The 18,705-nt window shown below is 39.4% G+C and overlaps 1 protein-coding gene across 1 annotated transcript in view; it reads left to right on the forward strand.

Moving 5' to 3' along the window:
* The window catches only part of FREM1 (FRAS1 related extracellular matrix 1), a 167,164-nt gene that overhangs the window by 93,862 nt on the left and 54,597 nt on the right, over positions 1 to 18,705 (forward strand). The window contains exons 17-22 of the mRNA XM_058431746.1: positions 1,629 to 1,823; positions 2,918 to 3,103; positions 4,617 to 4,813; positions 7,759 to 7,981; positions 11,946 to 12,090; positions 16,683 to 16,824. Of these exons, the coding sequence (XP_058287729.1) occupies positions 1,629 to 1,823; positions 2,918 to 3,103; positions 4,617 to 4,813; positions 7,759 to 7,981; positions 11,946 to 12,090; positions 16,683 to 16,824 (1,088 nt within the window). The remainder of the gene's footprint in view (positions 1 to 1,628; positions 1,824 to 2,917; positions 3,104 to 4,616; positions 4,814 to 7,758; positions 7,982 to 11,945; positions 12,091 to 16,682; positions 16,825 to 18,705) is intronic.

The raw sequence follows: 18,705 nt of genomic DNA on the forward strand, positions 1-18,705 counted from the left end.
AAATGTGTGCCTTTTTCTCTGCTGGTGTGCCGGAAACACTAATTATCACATAGTAGGTGTTGAATAAATATTTACTGAGTGAATTACTAATGAACACATTTTTAAGCCAATTTGCATTTTAGATATATGAATAGGTGAGAGGTCTCTTATTTTTGACTCTTTCTCACATTGAAGGCTGATTGTTCCTTTCTAATTTTCTCAACTTCAATTCTGCTTTTCCTTTTAAGCCCAGTTTTCTCATCCTTTGCACACTTGATTGCTCAATAATATAATCTCTAGATTTTCCTTGTCATTTTTAAACAGGGGAAATAATGGCAACTACAGAGCTCTGCAGATTTCACCAGAGTGTCTGGTGAAAAGAGAGGATGTCCCTAATCTTTTGTACCCTAGGTTTATCAAAACTCCAAGCATTAACTCCTCCCTGTATTAGTCCATTTTGAGGCTGCCGATAAAGACATACCCGAGATTGGGCAATTTACAAAAGAAAGGGGTTTAATGGACTTCCAGTTCCATGTGGCTGGGAAGCCTCATGATCATGGCAGAAGGCAAGGAGGAGCAAGTCACATCTTACATGGATGGCAGCAAGCAAAGAGAGCTTATGCAGGGAAACTCCCATTTTTAAAACCATCAGATCTCATGAGACTCATTCACCATCATGAGAAAAGTGCAGGAAAGACCTGCCCCCATAATTCAGTCACCTCCCACTGGGTTCCTCCCACGAAATGTGGGAATTGTGGGAGTTACAACTCAAGATGAGATTTGAGCGGGGGCACAACCAAACCATGTCACTCCCTTCTTGAGATTTTCATGGTGATGCATGAGAATTACCAACAGCACATGTGCAAAACTTTTCTGTGTCCTGGATAGCAAGCACTCTTACTCCATGCTCTTAGTTGGTAACCCAAGAGCAGATTGCCCTGTTGCTGATAAACTATCTAATCCTGACATTTTCTTCCTTCTTCCTCTCACTGTCTAAACTGGGGACATTTTTAATCCTACACATGTAAGACCTAAAGAGTGAAAAGAAGAAAATGAAAATAAATGCCTCTTCTTTTCCACAGACTGTTGCTATTTTTAAAAACGTCCTGGCTAATGTGTAATAAGAAGAATATTGAAAGAAATGGCAAAAATGTGGCCTACTTTTGTGTTTCACCTATCCAATATCCTCTTTTCTCATAACTGCTCTGTGGTTGATAGTTGTTCATTTAAGGTGGTTAATGCAAATGGAAAGACAATTACCAAAGGGACAAGGATGCCTTCTCCCTCTCCCTAAGGTTGGTCATAACATGAAATGATTATAAGGGAAGAATGAAACCTTCACTAGTGAAGCTTCATGCCCTTGTTCATTCATGAACTGTCAGACCCTTGTTGGCCCAGTTTTGTCCCTCCTTATCATGATAGATGGCTGGTAGGGAGGTCACCAGAGGTAACAGATGGGCAAGAATTTTTGCATTATTTTCATGACTATATTCAATTTCATAGTGATAAAGTTGGGTTTTACATTTATTTTATCCACATAACTTTTTTTCCTTGCCATTTCAGTGCTTGTAGAAGAGGTGTGAGTAGATTTCATCTTGGTATTCTATATTTTTAAAAAGTCAGGTTTCAGCTATAGTTGTGTCTTCCAGGTGGCGAGATTGGCATGATGCCTTGTTTTGACACCATTACATTGGTGGTTTCGGATGGAGAGGCTGGCCCTTTTGTGAATGGCTGTTGCTACAATGGACCCAATCCATCTGTTCCACTTCATGCGTCCTTTCCAGTGTATGATCTCAACATCACGGTATACCCAGTAGACAACCAGCCACCTTCCATTGCAATAGGTGACAATGTGTTTTTCTGTTCCAGTAGTATTGTCTGACCTAGTGTCATACCTGTGGTTCAGTGAAATAATACGTTTCACTTATAGTCTAAAAAGAAAACCACCATACGGAATTGTCCTTCAATAATTGCCTCAACACAAATTTGTGGAAAACTCAAATCTGTTAAGATTACAGGGCAAAAAAATTTGCATGTTTAAAAATTTTAATATTTCTGTATGGAGAGAGAATATGTGTGTTGGGGTGTGTGTGTGTGTGTGTGTGTGTGTCTTTGTGTGTGTGTTGGGACAAGGACAACATTGCAATCCTCAAATATTCTGATTTTATTTCACATGGGAAAATATAATTTGCTTGCTGAAGAGAGAGTAATTTATTTTATCCATAACAATTTCTGTTAGAACAGAGTGAGTATACCGGAGAGACCATTTATATACATTTAACCTTATTTGCTTTTTAGAAAGTCATCTTTTCATAGGCATTATGTATATGTTCTGTCTCTCAGAAAAAAATATAAGCATATGTATGAATGTTATTGTAATTTGCAAACTATCTCCCAAGCAGTGTTCTGGAAAGAAAGCATTATCCCAGCAGAATAATTAAGCATCAAGCCATGAAAAAAATCTTCGTTATGAGTTATTCATAATAGCTCTCAAGCAATTAACGCTCTGACAAACAGAGGTACCAACTGATCTTGAAGAGTACATAAACTACGTTTAGTGGCTTAACATTAAAACAGTTTGGCAATTCTTACTTTCATTTGTCACTTCCATAGAGACACAAGGGAAATCAGAGTTCCTTGAGAATGACTAAAGGGCTGTGCTGGAGCAGTTAGTATTTCTGCTGTCTTTCCATTATCTTCTGGCTTGCCTGTACAAGAAAAAAATAGAATTCCATAAGTCAAAGTAAATTCACTCATTACTGCTCAAGATTTTCACTTTAAAGAGAATTATGCCAAAGAAAATGAACATCTCCCGTGGAAATGTTTTTGCACATGGGAAGCTTCTCTGAACTAGAATTTCAGTCACTGCATTTTGTCCTGCCTAGTCTGTTTAGAGGATTTCATGCTAAGTTGGAATTGTGTTTTTATTTGTATGCAGGTCCCATGTTTGTTGTAGATGAGGGCTGCTCAACAGCCCTTACCATTAACCATTTGTCCGCCACTGACCCTGACACTGCAGCAGATGACTTGGAATTTGTTTTGGTTTCTCCTCCCCAGTTTGGCTACCTTGAAAATATACTCCCTTCTGTGGGTTTTGAAAAAAGCAATATTGGCATAAGTATAGGTAAGTTGTAGCTTCGTGACCAGCAATGACTCCCTTCCTTATATTTATGGATGTGATTGGCCAGGTCATGCTTAATAACTGGGTAAGGACTTTCAAAATGTTTAAAGCACCAGGCGTGGTGGCTGACGCCTGTAATCCCAGCACTTTGGGAGGCCGAGATGGGCAGGTCACCTGAGGTCAGCAGTTCGAGCCCAGCCTGACCAACGTGGTGAAACCTCATCTCTACTAAATATAAAAAATTAGCTGGGTGTGGTGGCACATGCCCGTAATCCCAGCTACTTGGGAGGCTGAGGCAGGAGAATTGCTTGAAACCAGGAGGCAGAGGTTGCAGTGAGCTGAGATTGTGCCATTGCACTCCAATCCGGATAGCAAGAGCAAAACTGCATGTCAAAAAAAAAAAAAAAAAAAAAGTTTAAAGCACCATATGTATTCAACGAATTATTATTACTATTATAGCTGATGCTTTTGAATCTTGCTATTTTTCATTTAAATTTTTATTCTGACTTTCCCCATGCATGCAAATTTACTTCAAAATAAATGGAATTTTACTTATGAAAAATACAAGAATAAACATTGAAGAAAGAATGGTTTAAAAGGCCTTCATAGCAACACAGGATGCCATGAGACAGTGAATCTAGTGGGAGCTCACAAGGTCTCATTCTCACAACCTTTTAGCATTTTGAATAGATATTGGTGGAAAGGGTGAGGAAATATACTATGGGTGTAACGGAGAGAAAGCCTGAAATGTTGAAGCAGATGACATTAATTTTAAAACCAAAATGTGTCCCAGATACTTAAATAGCTCTCGTATTTCAGTCAAAAACAAACCAACCAAAACAAAAACAGAAAGCAAAAACAAAATCTTCCAAAGACGTATAAATGATTCTCCCAACCCCTTTTGAATAATGTCCATTTTAAATATGAAAGAGACTGAATTTAAGATTAATTGCATTCAATGTTACTCAGTTTTTCTTGTGACTTAATGCACATCTTTGAGCATTTTTCTCTTTGGATTTAAGCCCATGTCAAAATACTAAAACAGCGGGTTAGCTAATTCCACTCAATCCAACACCTTGCTTGATATGTACGTCTTCAAGTAGGCAGATGATTGATTAACTCTTGTTTTGCCTTTATGTGACGGAGGTGGTCTCTTTTTATACTCAAGTATGACAGAGAACCTTTCATGCAAAAGTAGTCATTTAATCAAGGGAAGGTCTCCGACGTCCATTCTAAGTATCTGAAGTATTCTTGAAGTCTCTGTGCATACTAGTTAAAAAGTATTACTCTTCTGTTCTCCATGCAAATTTTATTCTTCTTTATGATCTATGGATATCTGCCTTTATGTTGATGGTTGGCTGTCGTAGCAGCCCTTGATAACAGATACTTAGGTCAACTGCTATGATCTCTTATTTGCATTACTGAGAAATTGACTATTATTGGGTTAAGGATTAAGGACCAATAACTTGGAAAAAAATCTTTTCTTATTTGTCTGTTCCATCTTGGTGTGCTCTAGATTCATTTCAGTGGAAAGACATGAATGCTTTTCACATTAATTATGTGCAGTCCAGGCATCTGAGGATAGAACCAACTGCCGACCAGTTCACGGTGTACGTCACAGATGGGAAGCAACACTCCTTGGAGATACCATTTTCTATTATAATCAACCCCACAAATGATGAAGCTCCTGACTTTGTAGTGCAGAATATTACTGTAAGAAACATATCAAAATGTCCCATTTCTCTTTTATCATTTTGATTTTTATTTTCAATGAGTCCATTTACATTGCTCCAATTGCATTAACACATTGCATTGGTGAGGAGTGGGGAAGGCTATGTTATGTAATGCAGTCATTTGAAAATTATTAATCTTCTTGCCTTTCCTCTTCTGTTGGCACATGGGTTTCTCTGGAGAGTCCTTCAGTAATTATGAAAGAGAGAAAAAATCTACAGGTGATTCCATCTATACCTACCTCTATTGTCTTGTATCTGCCTAGGGTTGGGGCTTCTGAAGTAATAAGACCACTGGGAAGTTGTCCCTTGCTCTTCTCTGGAAGTAGTCTTGGTGTTTTTTTTGTTTTGTTTTGTTTTTTGTTTTGTTTTGTTTTGTTTTTTTGAGACAGAGTCTCGCTCTGTTGCCCAGGCTGGAGTGCAGTGGCGCGATCTCGGCTCACTGCAAGCTCTGCCTCCCAGGTTCACGGCATTCTCCTGCCTCAGCCTCCTGAGTAGCTGGGACTACAGGCGCCCGCCACCACGCCTGGCTAATTTTTTGTATTTTTACTGGAGACAGGGTTTCACTGTGTTAGCTAGGATGGTCTTGATCTCCTGACCTCGTGATCCGCCCGCCTCGGCCTTCCAAAGTGCTGGGATTACAGGCGTGAGCCACCGCGCCTGGCCAAAGTTGTCATGGTTTTACCTGCATTCCCTAGAGAGACTACTGGAGAGTGAAAAATATGAAGTCCTGTGTGTTATGGGCAAGCAGACTTTAAGCTTCACATAATTTTTTTTTTTAGATAACCGTATTTTGCTTTCTTGTGAGAAAATGCATTTATTTTGTAGATAGTTGGGCTTCCATCAAGTTATGCTGCAAGAAGATTTGATTTTAGTTTATTACAATCCATTCCAAACCTGTCTACTAATAAGGTTTGGCATTTTATGTATATTGATCTAAAATTTTTGTCGTCCTAATCTCAATAATCAATTCAATTTGCAAGAAACAACCTCACGTTTTAGTCAAGCTCTATGAAGAAGGATATTATAACTATTTTAAGTTGCTTTATTAAAGTTCTTGGAGAAAAAGGCAAGGTCCTATTTAAAATGTTTTCATAAGTATACCATTGTAAGTTGAACTATGATGCCACTTTAATCTTTAATAAGTAGGGCTAGATAAAAGAAAATCAGCATCCTTTTAGCACAAGTATCATAAATGGCAAGTGATTTTTTGTTAACACATGTTCAATAAAATGTGATGGCAGGAGGGTGCCCTTCAAAGTCAGTAAGAGAGGGTGAAATGAAAGGATGCTTTAGGCCAGGCACAGTAATCCCAGCACTTTGGGAGGCTAAAGCAGGAGGATCCTTTGAGCCCAGGAGTTCAAGACCAGCCTGGGCAATGTGGCAAAACACCATCTCTACAAATAATAAAAATAAAATTTAAAAATTAGCCAGGCAGGTGGCACATGCCTATGGTCCTAGCTACTTGGGGGCTGAGGTGGGAGGATTGCTTAAGCCTGGGTGGGTGAGTCTGCAACAAGCCATGATTGAGCCACTGCACTGTAGCCTGGGCAACAGAGAAGACCATGTGGAAGGAAGGAAGGAGGGAAGGAAGGAAGGAGGGAGGGAGGGAGGGAGGGAGGGAGGGAAGGAGGGAACGAGGGAAGGAGGGAGGGAGGGAGGGAAAGGGAGAAAGGCAAAGGAAAAGAAAAAAGGGAGGGAGGGAAAGAGAGAGAAGAAGAGAGGAAGGAAGGAGAGAGAAAGAAAAGAGAAAGAGAAAGAAGAAAGAAAGGGAAGGAGAAAGGGAGGGAAAGAGGAAGGAAGGAAGGAAGGAAGGAAGGAAGGAAGGAAAGTTTTCACAAATTCAAACCATACATGTCCTTCAAGGCTTAATTGCTTTCTCAGTCATGAAAACATCCTGATCTCTGCCCTTTTGTGATTCTTGTTTATGAATATCTAGCAGCACTAGACATTTTCTTCCTTGAGTTATAGTTCTTGGGGGACCTTCGTAGTCTTACCTGACTTGGGTTGTTGAGAATACTATGTAGCGTAGTAACATTGCAGATTACCAATATGCATGTGTAGAATTTATATACTCTTATTATTTAGATTTTGCTATATTTCAAAATGGGCAACAGAAATACTTCTTTGTTCTCTCAATCCTCATTATGAGAAAAAAAGTTTGAATCAGCTAAGTAACATACTGTCAAGTTCTAAATGACTAGATACTACATGAAATGATAAACATTCAATTGTCTTTGTGTTTAAAGGATTATGAAACCTGAAGTGGGTGTGAGAGGGAATGGGAAGAGTAGTTCAGGAAATTTGGAAGTATGAGAATTGGAGGGAGATGGGGGACCCATTATGAAAATATACATAATTATGCATCCAGCAGCATCCTTTGGCATTGTTGTTGATTTCAATGGAAATACAGAAGTTTTCACTGCAATAACAAATATAAAAACCACCAAATATGCTTAGTGTATGTAGCAGATATTTGTGTCACTTATAAAGCAGATGGAAACATAAGACTTGTAGAAGCAAGGAGATCCATGAGGATTGGTTTATGAAGGTGAAGGCTCTAGAATCAATTTTACAACTGAACTTTTCCATGACTTCTTGAAAGCAAACACTGTCTTGGTTGCATTTTTCCCCTGACCTTTGACTTATGAACAATACATATTTTAAAAATTATATGTCCTTTGTCCTTCATGGAAATGAATAAAGTGCTTTGAAATCTTCAGAAAAAAATGTAAGGGAGATTAATAGATCTGTTGTTTCTTTTACATTCCTGTTAAACCAGCAATTTCTTTTTAGGACTCATCCTATACAAATCTCATAGAAAATTTGAAGTAGGATATATTCAGATGATTTCTTTTGAGCAGTTTTCCAAAGAAAGACAAGTTGTCTTTCATGCATCACTGACTTTTCTGATGTGTTCTTGCTCAGGTGTGTGAGGGTCAGATGAAAGAGCTGGACTCTTCAATCATCAGCGCTGTGGACCTGGACATTCCCCAGGATCCCCTGCTGTTCACCATCACTCAAAAGCCACGCCACGGCCTCCTCATCTATAGGGGGTTTAGCAAAGACTTCTCTGAGAATAAGCAGCCAGCCAGCCCTCACCAGAAACATGTACCTGTTGACAGCTTTTCCATGGAACTCCTCAAGACTGGTATAGCATGTTCTACTTTCATGCATTTGTTATTGTTGGTTGAATAATTTAACCCATACTTATATGTGAAATCTAAAAAGGTCAAACTAATATAAGCAGAGAGTAGAATGGTGGGTACTAGAGGCTAAGGGTGGGAGGATTGGGGAGATGTTGGTTAAAGGATATGAAATTTCGGTTAGACAGGAGGAGTAAGTTCAAGAGATTTATTGTACAGCATAGTGACTATAGTTAACAATATATTGCATATTTGAAAATTCCTAAGACAGTAGATTTTAAGAGTTCTCACCAATAAAAAAAAAATGAGTATGAGAAGTAATGCATATGTGACTTAGCTTGATTTAACCATTCCACAATGTGGCCAGGCCTGGTAGCTCACACCTGTAATCCCAACAGTTTGGGAGACCAAGACAGGTGGCTCACTTGAGGTCAGGAATTTGACACCAGCCTGGCCAATATGATGGAATGCTGTCTCTACTAAAAATGCAAAAATTAGCCGAGTGTGATGGTGCACTTCTGTAATCCCAGCTTCTCAGGAGGCTGAGGCACGAGAATCGCTTGAGCCTGGGAGGCAGAAGTTGTAGTGAGCGGAGATCATGCCACTGCACTCCAGACTTCCAGCCTGGGCAACAGAGTGAGACTGTGTCAAAAAACAAACAAACAAAAAACAAAATAAACCCATTTCGCAATGTACATATGCATCAAAACACCCCGTTATATATCATAAATATATACAATGTTTACTTGCCAATTAAAAAATAAAAATTAAAAAATAATTTAACCTGGAAAATATAATAATACATCACAGAAATAGGGGGTGAAGAAACAGCATTCACCAATTTATTCATTTGTCCCTCAAGGGCTCTCTCTAGGCCTGGATTAATGTAGGACAGGAAGCCCTAGGTAGAGGTAGTAGGTAATTGAAAAGGCAACAACATGTTTTCTTTTACTTTTAGACTACCATTAAAAATGATATTTGAGTTTTTTTGTCATTCAAACATTTAACGCTGTAATAAAAAAAATTCTTTTTAAAACTATTGAGATCACGAAACTACATTTTAAGAGACTGGTCTGCCAAAATTTCCACAGTTGAAACGAATATAGAACCACATATAATAACGCTCATTATTCTCTGAGGGGATAATTTGCTCTTTAGAGAAATGGCACATTGCATAGTGCCTGAATTATTGTTTAATTACTCTTTTAAAAAATTCAATCTTATCCCATTTTTCACATATGAAAATACTTTTAAAAATTTGAGAAAAGTGTGCGGTTCCTGAATTACTGCTTCCTCCCATTCTCCTTCCTTAGGCGTTTTCTTTTCCCAGCCTGTAAGGTTCTTCCCCCTCCTTTGCCAGGCTAGCCAAGGTTGTGCCTTCAGAACGCACCTTTCTGTTAACCTCTGCTTGAGCCGCACCCAAGGTCTCCAGAACACTCCTTCTCTGTGCTTGCTTCATCTTAGCACTTCTGTAACATTTTTCCAACTTCTTTTAGTTATTTGTTTCCCCAACTAGTGTGTAAGCTTTCTGCCCCAAAGGTTTTTTGTAATTGTTGCAAAAATCATCTCAGGTTTAAATTTAAAAAGTGCATTTATATATTTCTCAGCTTTTATCAATTGCAAAGAAATATATTCTAGGACATAAATGATGGTATTACCAAATCAATAACCACATGCTACAAATAGTAGAATACATTGTTTAAAATTTTTTTTTCAAATTTGATCAAGGAAAAAATAATAATTCAAATTTTACTCTCAAGAAAGTCAATTTTTTAAGAATAACATTTGTTATTATCTAGTTAAATAAGAATTATATGATCATTGTGTACACTTTGGACACAGTCATTCTGAAGAAAAAAATAACAATTTCCTACATAAAAATTAGTATTTGGGTTAATATTTTGGTGACTTTCTCAGAAATTAGATTTTCACCTGTATTTTATCTGTGGTTCATTTATGGCTACATTTTTTAAAAACTTTAGCGTATTCTCATAAACATCCCCCCATACAAATATACAAAGTTTATAAAACTCTTCCCATATTATATAATCTGTTTTTCTTCTTACTTTTTTTTTTTTTTGGAGACAGGGTCTTGCACTGTCACTTAGGCTGGATTGTGGTTGTGCAATCACAGTTCATTCCAGCCTCGACTTCCAGGGCTCAAGTGATCCTCTGACCTCAGCCTCCCAACTAGCTGGGACTACAGGCACAAGTCACCACACATACCACTGGCTGATTAAAAAAATCTTTTGTAGAGACAGGGTTTCCCTATGTTGTCCAGGCTGGTCTCAAACTCCTGGGCTCAAGTGATTTTCCTGCATTGGCTTTCCAAAGTGCTGGTATTACAGGAGTGGGTCACCATACCTGGCCTCTTCTTACTTTTAAAATATTGAGACCGGGTGTGGTGGCTCACACGTGTAATCCCAGCACCTTGGGAGGCTGAGATGGGTGGATCAGTTGAGGTCAGGAGTTTGAGACCAGCCTGGCCAACATAGCAAAACCCAGACTCTACTAAAAATACAAAAATTAGCCAAGTATGGTCACACCTGTCTGTAACCCCAGCTACTTGGGAGGCTGAGGCGTGAGAATCGCTTGAACCCAGGAGGTAGATGTTGCAGTGAGCCAAGATCATGTCAGTACATTCCAGCCTGGGTGACAGAGTGAGACTCTGTCACAAAAAAATTGTTATTGTTATTGAAAATGTAGCTTTTGATAATTACATTATAAAATCATCAATATAGACTTACTATGCTGTAATTTTTTGAAAGAGATGACTTTGTCACCCAGGCTTGAGTGAAGTGGGGTGATCATAGCTCACTGCAGTCTCAAATTCCTGGGATCAAGCATTCCTCCCTGCCTGAGCCTCTTGAGCAGCTGTGACTACAGGCGTCACCTGGCTATTGTTTCAAAAAAAATCTTTTAACGACAAGGTCTCATTATGTTTTCCGAACTGGCCTCGAACTCCTGGCCTCAAGCGATCCTCCTACTTGAGCCCTGACGAGCTATTAGGACTACAGGCGCTCACCACTGTACTGGCTCCTGTGCTACAATTTTATACAACTATCTCCCACTTTAAAACTATCGCAAGGACAAAAAACCAAACACCGCATGTTCTCACTCATAGGTGGGAATTGAACAATGAGAACTCATAGACACAGGAAGGGGAACATCACACTTCGGGGACTGTTGTGGGGTGGGGGGAGGGGGGGAGGGACAGCATTAGGAGATATACCTAATGCTAAATGACGAGTTAATGGGTGCAGGAAATCAACATGGCACATGATACATATGTAACAAACCTGCACATTGTGCACATGTACCCTAAAACCTAAAGTATAATAAAAAAAAAATCCAGATAGTTTTCCATTTCTTGATATTAAAAGTTATATTTCAGTAAACATTTTATATAAATCTGGTTGCACATCTCCTAGTATTTTAGTAGCTTTGAAGTAAGTTTTGAAAATGTGAAATGTTAGGCTTCCTATTTTGTTCTTTTTCGAGGCTGTTTTGGCTGTTCTGAGTCTCTTGAATTTCCATTTAAATGTTAGGTAGATTTTTAAAAAAAATAGTTATATTTTTAATATTTAAGTTTTGATCTATTAAGAATTCATTTTGCTGATTGGCTCGAGGTAGGGATATAACTCTATAATTTTCCCCAAGTAATTAACTTTCTCAGTTTTATTTAAATACTCTGCACCTTTGTTTATATAGTTTATTTAAAAATATATTCCTTCCTAACTGATTTTAAATAACACCCTTAATCAAATACTAAATTATTTAAATGAAAAGTCTTTAATAGGCTAAGAAGGCACTCTTTTACTTCATAAAACAAGTTTAATTTCACCATACTGCACTAATAAATGAACTCTTGCTAATACCCCTGCCTTGAAAATTAAGACATTATCTGTGACATATGTCATGATGGTTCAATCATAAGGAAGATTTACTTATTTTTTTTCCTTCTTCCAGGAATGAGGTTGACGTACATGCATGATGACTCAGAGAGCCTTGCTGATGATTTTATAATCCAATTGTCAGATGGGAAACATAAGATACGTAAAACCATTTCAGTAGAGGTCACCCCAGTTAATGATGAAAAACCAGTGCTGAGCAAGTAAGCTACCTGAAAATAGTCCCTTTCAGATTTTTATACAATTCTATGAAATCTACAGTCTAGGTACAGATGTGTGTGTCTCCCAAAGAAGCAAGTCTTCGCTAGCTCCTATCACAGCTTGCCCCTGCCACTCAGGCATGAGGAACCTTTAGTGCAAATGTTAGTTAAGGTAACCTCTCCTTAACAATCAGTCCTTTAATTACTTGATTTTCTTCTAAACATACTAATTAGTTTTAAAGAATAAGAATGACTGAATACACAGTATGGAATGAACAGTCTACTAAACATATAAATACATGCACATACACCAACGTGACTGTACACCTACCAAAGTGCAATTAATATATAGATTCAACTAAAGTCTAGTAACATTAACTGCAGACAGTCCTTACAACAGATTTGCTGAAACTTGTAACTAAGTGTGGCTGAGGGAAATAAATCAACCCACTTCTTTCATTATCTTGGTACTTTTTTGTCCACCGGTTCTCTCCTGTGTTCCATATGGGTCAACACCCCCTCCCACCTCACATCAAAATCATCATTTTCTAAAATTCTGAGTGATGTTATTCAATTGTAAACTTTCTCAGTATCTCCCTGTATTAGTCTGTTGTCACACTGCTGTAAGGACATACCCAAGACTGAGTAACTTACAAAGAAAAGAGGTTTAATTTACTCACAGCTCTATAGGGATTGGGAGGACTCAGGAAACTTATAATCATGGCAGAAGAGGAAGCAAACACATCCTTCTTCACGTGGCAGCAGGAGAGAGAAAAACAAGTGCCCAGTAAAGGGGAAAGCCCCTTATAAAACCATCAGATCTTGTGAGAACTGACTCACTATCATGAGAACAGGATGGGAAAACTGCCCCCATGATTCAATTATCTCTACCTGGTCCCTCCCACGACACATGGAGATTATGGGAACTACAATCAAGATGAGATTTGGGTGAGGACATAGCCAAACCATACCACTCTCTCTGTAGCTGCTCAGAGTTTGATCATAGGGTATAGAGTATTCATTAATTCTATTTCTATAGCCCCAGCCAGTTCTTTTACAATTGGCAGCTGAACAGAGTTTTAGGGGACCAACTCTTCTCTAGAGCTAGAAGTAAAAAAGCATCTGGTTCTTGGAACCTCCTTGATGACTTCACCTCTTTATTCAATAGTGCAGCAGTAAGAGGCACATTGTAGATAGTCTGGGTTTTTATCAGGGAGTGAATAACTTACTGAAAGCACCCAAACCCCCCAGATCTTTTCCACTCTGCAGAAAGGAGGGCCTCAAACAATTCCCTTCCTTATCTGCCGCATATCCTGCTGTTCCCTATGAGCTACTGATAAGGTTCTTAAAAAGCATTATGGGAAATACTGATGACAGATTTTTGGAGGGTTGCATCTCATACATCAGTTTGTCTGAAAGTATTCACCAAAAAATTTCTATTTTCTTATTTCTTAACTAATATGTTGGATTAGTATAGCCTTTATTTATAAATATGAAAATATGAAGGCTGTCACAGTATTACAGTACCTCCTTTTTGATGATCTCATTTTAAGAGGCAGGGAGGTGAAAGCTCGCAGGGTGAGGGCCCTGGGGCATCCACTGGAGAGGGGTAAAAGCTGGCATTTATTAAGTGCTTACTATAGGACAGACAGTATATTAAATTCTTTCACATATATTATTTCATTAAATCCTCACCAAAATTGTGGAAAATACATATTATTATCCTCACTGAGGAAAACTGAGACCAGAGAGGTAAAAGAGCTTACACTAGGCACCCACTCAACTCCATTTGACTCCAAAGGCCATGCTCTTGTTACTAAACTCACTGGAATAGCTACATCTGCAGAATCATCAAATCTCCTTCAGCCCTGCTTCAAAAACCCTCCCTTTTCTATGCTTCCTCTTTCCTTCTCTCCTGCAGATAGGAAGTAATATACTCTCTTTCTCTTCCATGTGTGTCCTTGGGCATATCACCTCTTTCCTTCTCCCGGAAACTGCTCCATCATTTTTTCCTCCAGTATCTTCAATCTCTCTGTTTTCATTTCGTCTGTAAACAAGACAGAGGGATATGGATTGTGGTTAAGAGAGCAAATGCTGGAGTCAGATTGACTCAGTTCAGCCGCTTACCAACAGTGTGACCTTGAACATGTTGTTTAACCTCTCTCAATCTCTCTGTTAACCTCTCTGTAAATGAGGATAATAGTGGTATCCTCTTAATAGGATTGTTGCAAGGATTAAATAAAATATGTAAACATGCTTGAAAGACTAGCTACTACATGGTAAGTGCTACTAAGTGTTATTTTTATTATTACAAGTAGAGATACTAATCGTAAAAATACAAAGACAAGCTAGTCCCCCATTCATTTCACTGAGGAACTTTTTGGAAGAGTAGTTTGTGCTTGCTTCTTCCATTTCTGCCCACTTTCTCCAATCTCCACTTTATTCTTTCTTTCTTTCTTTCTTTTCTACATTTTTCCTTTTTTTTTTTTGAGAAAGAGTCTCGCTCTGTCACCCAGGCTGGAGTGCAGTGGCGTGATCTTGGTTCACTGCAAGCTCCGTCTCCCAGGTTCACACCATTCTCCTGCCTCAGCCTCCCAAGTAGCTGGGACTATAGGCACCTGCCACCATGCCTGGCTAATTTTTGTATTTTTGGTAGAGACAAGGTTTCATCATGTTGGCCAGTATGGTCTCGATCTCCTGACCTTGTGATCTGCCTGCCTCAGCCTCCAAAAGTGCTGGGATTACAGGCGTGAGCCACCGCGCGTGGCCCAATCTCCACTTTATTAAAGATGCTCCCTTAAAAGTTACTCTTGGCTTTCTCGCCAAATCTAATGGCTCTTCTAACCTTCCTGGACTCTTTGAGAGCTTGTAACACCATTTATTTGCTATTCCTTTTAGCTACTGTAGAGGATGCTTTGGGTCCTACAGGTCACAGCCCCTCAGCCCATATCTGATTCTGGTCCTGATCATGGTGGAATTTGCCATGTCAGTGTCCCAATGTTCGCAGTGCCTCACTCCACTTTTCTGCCTCAGGGCTTTCATGCGGCCCATGTCCAGGCTCAGCAGAGAGCACTCTGGGGCAGCCCTTAACCTCGGGGGCTAGTAGATAAGATCAATGCTCCAGCTTCCTGTCCATTAGGAGCACAATTTGAATCACATCTACGTGGTTCCTCAAGATACCCAGCAGGATTGAACCCCAATTCTCCATCGCAGTAAAACACCCTTTGTTGCCTTTTTCTCCTTCCCTTTCTCTCCTACTCCCTCTTTCCTACCTCCTGGAATCACTTCACAAATAAATTACCTTTCTTGTCCTAGGATCCTTTTAGGGTAACCTAGATTATGACACACCTTGTCCTCTCTTGGCTTCCAGACATTGAATTCTGACACTGAATTCCAAACATTTCATTCTGACCAGAAATTTAATTCTGAATTCTTCCTACCAAACTCTTCATCTTCTTAATGACGTTGGCTTCCCGTTTTGATTAATGTATCTGACTGCTAATCTCCATAAGCCTTCAACCAACTGATTGCTTAGCTTTCTGGAATAATAGGATTCCCATTCTCTAGTAAAGAGGTGTGCAAATGTCGCCACCCACTGCGAGGGAAGATGTCAGCCCTGGGTAGCAAGATACTCACCCTAAGTGAAAGTTGTTGGAACTGAGGTGTTCAGGTTTTGGCATCTCCGCAGAGGAGCGTAACACTGTTGATGCCAGTTGCTGGTTCTCAAATGTCCTTTATCTGAATCCCAAGAAATTCAGGCATCCCAATTTTTCTCAGAAACTAAGCTGTAAAGTTGGACAGAGTTAGGCCCCATGTGATGACCACAACTGAGAGCTAGAAATACTGGTGGGAAGAGATCCCTTTCTCCCTTTGGTGAGACCAGGGACAATGGCCATATAGGCTGTGAAGGCAGCAGCACCGCACAGTGAAGGATCTATAGAAACCACAGCAGTGGTGGCTCTGCAAGGAGCAGTGGCAGCTCTGCCCCAGCCTACTGTTCAAGAAGACAGGAGCTGACCTGGCATCTGTAACACTGGGAAAAGATGAATCTACAGCAAGAACACATACTACCCAGAACATTACTTAGAAGAGGAAGAGTAATTTAGAGAGTCCCAGATTACCTAAATATCACCTAACTCAGAATGGCGTATCATCAATGGCACTGGAACATCAGTAGGCCAGTCATTGAATCTCTTTAATTGAGTTTCTGTCTGTAAAATTAGAACACTCATACCTAGCCCTCTTACTTCGTGGAGCTGTTGTTGTGAGTATAAAATGAAATACTGGAAACAAGATCATTTTATAGAATAAATTATAACTTACAAAATTGTAAAGTTCGGTACATGTAATCAATTAGAAGTGCCTAATTACCTCTTCCCACATTCATTAGGGCTGACCCATTGTCTTTTCAGACTTTCACATGTGAGGGTAGAGAGCCTGTTTCATTCCTCTCACTAGTCATCTTCAGTGCTTTGAATATTGAATATCATTCCTTAATTGTTGAAGATTGGGAACTGTGGTAGTCAATATAAGTGTCCCCTACTAAAGGAATGTCTTCTATTTTTATATCAACCCAGACATTTTTCTTTTTACAGGAAGGCTGAAATTGCAATGAATATGGGTGAAACTCGTATTATTTCCAGTGCTATTCTTTCAGCCATAGATGAAGACTCGCCCAGGGAGAAGATTTACTATGTATTTGAAAGGCTTCCCCAAAATGGGCAACTTCAGCTTAAGGTTAGTGATTTTTTACTTTTAGTTTTCAAAACTAATGTAGCAGGTATAAATCTTCTCAATATACACATTTCTATGATGGGATTTATTCTCTGATAGACATATATTTGCCCAGAAGTAGAAAATTTAATTTTACTAGTTCAGGGTGAATTCATGCTGTTCTAAAGTTTCTTTGTCAACATGGGGTAAATTCAACAAATATTAAGATTCTTCATTGCTCCCTCTCCCGTAGGATTATCCCTAAATTCTGAGGGAGGGAATGAATGGGGTAAACCAAGCTGTCTGCTTTCTGAGGATAATCCAGGATCTTTTGTGATATCTTCATTTCTACTAGATTTTTGACTTGTGATTCATGTAACTTTCCTCTTTAGCATCCATCATCTCAATTATAAAACTCCTTCAAGTCTACAGTCTTTCTTGTTCTCTCAATCTTTCTCTCTCTCTCTCTCTCTCTGTGTGTGTGTGTGTGTGTGTGTGTGTGTGTATTTCAGCTAAATTCTAGATCATTCTCAGGAAAATGAAAACTTTCATTATTTTTTCGTGATAATCAGGTCCAGGGAAACTTGGAGGGCTGCCTCTAGCTCCTCTGGCCCTAATGTCTCTGTTAAAACATTATCTGAATCCCAGCACTTTGGGAGGCCGAGGCGGGCGGATCACAAGGTCAGGAGATCAAGACCATCCTGGCCAACACTGTAAAACCCCATCTCTACTAAAAATGCAAAGATTAGCCGGGCGTGGCAGCGCACACATGTAATCCCAGCTACTTGTTACTCTGGAGGCTGAGGCAGGAGAATTACTTGAACCCGGGAGGCAGAGGTTGCAGTGAGCTGAGATTGTGCCACTGCACTCCAGCCTGGGTGACAGAGCAAGACTCTGTCTTAAAAAACAAAACAAAACAAAACAAACCATTATCTGAGTATTATCACCTCTTGTCTTCTCAATGATTTGCCACAGTGAGCATCTTTCTTTCTTTCCTTCCAATTCTCATCTTTGTCCCTGAGCAGGGACGATCCTTATGCCTTCTCCAGGGAGACTACTTACTCCACAAACAATATACCAAATTGTTCTGTATTCTATCTGACTTGAACTTAAAAGATGAAAGTTCAGTGTCTTCGTCCCACTGCAGTCCCACCTCCCCTTGCAGCACCAGAACCCTTATTGTTTAGGTTCAGATGGGCAAAGTCTTGGACCAAAAAGGCAGTGTGGGAGAAAACTTCGTGTGGGAGTCATCCCATCCTGCTAGCATAACAGATTTTAACAACTGCCAAACTTGAATCCCATGAACTGCATGACACCGTAAATTAACATTCCTGTAATTGTATATGTTCTCAAAATTAGATGCTTTAATGGAAAGCAAATAAGCATGGAAACAATAAAGGGATACTAGGTGTAGGGTCACCTGGGTTTTACTGCTAACTCAATAGCTTGCTTTGTGATTTGATAAAATGTCCTTGTTTCACTTTAGGCCTAGAATAGCAAAATTTCAGTCTGGTTCAGACTGTGTGCATGATGCCCAAGGATCAGCCCAACACCAATTATATAGATCAGTCACCTGAGAAGGTCGTTGAGTAATCAGCCCAAATGTTTATTTCAATGGTAGATTAAGACTAGCAACCACAACCACCAACCATCCCCAATGCAATTATTTGATGGAATGCTTAACTTTCCATCTAGTGGAGGCACAGGCCTAGAAAAGCAGCAAGAATTCATTCTATGTGAAACAGCTTGATTGTCATAGATTGTAGGCGCCATAGAGAATCAGAGTGAAGAGCAATCACTGATTTAAATTGAGGTACAGCTGTGTCCTTATTTCATTTCAAAGAGTAATGAAGCAGAAATGCAGTGAGAGCTCACACATTTGGGTGGCTTGGGAACGGAACTGTT

This window comes from Hylobates moloch, unplaced genomic scaffold (genome assembly GCF_009828535.3).
Source record: "Hylobates moloch isolate HMO894 unplaced genomic scaffold, HMol_V3 SCAFFOLD_19, whole genome shotgun sequence".
In the NCBI taxonomy this organism is placed as follows: Eukaryota; Metazoa; Chordata; class Mammalia; order Primates; family Hylobatidae; genus Hylobates; species Hylobates moloch.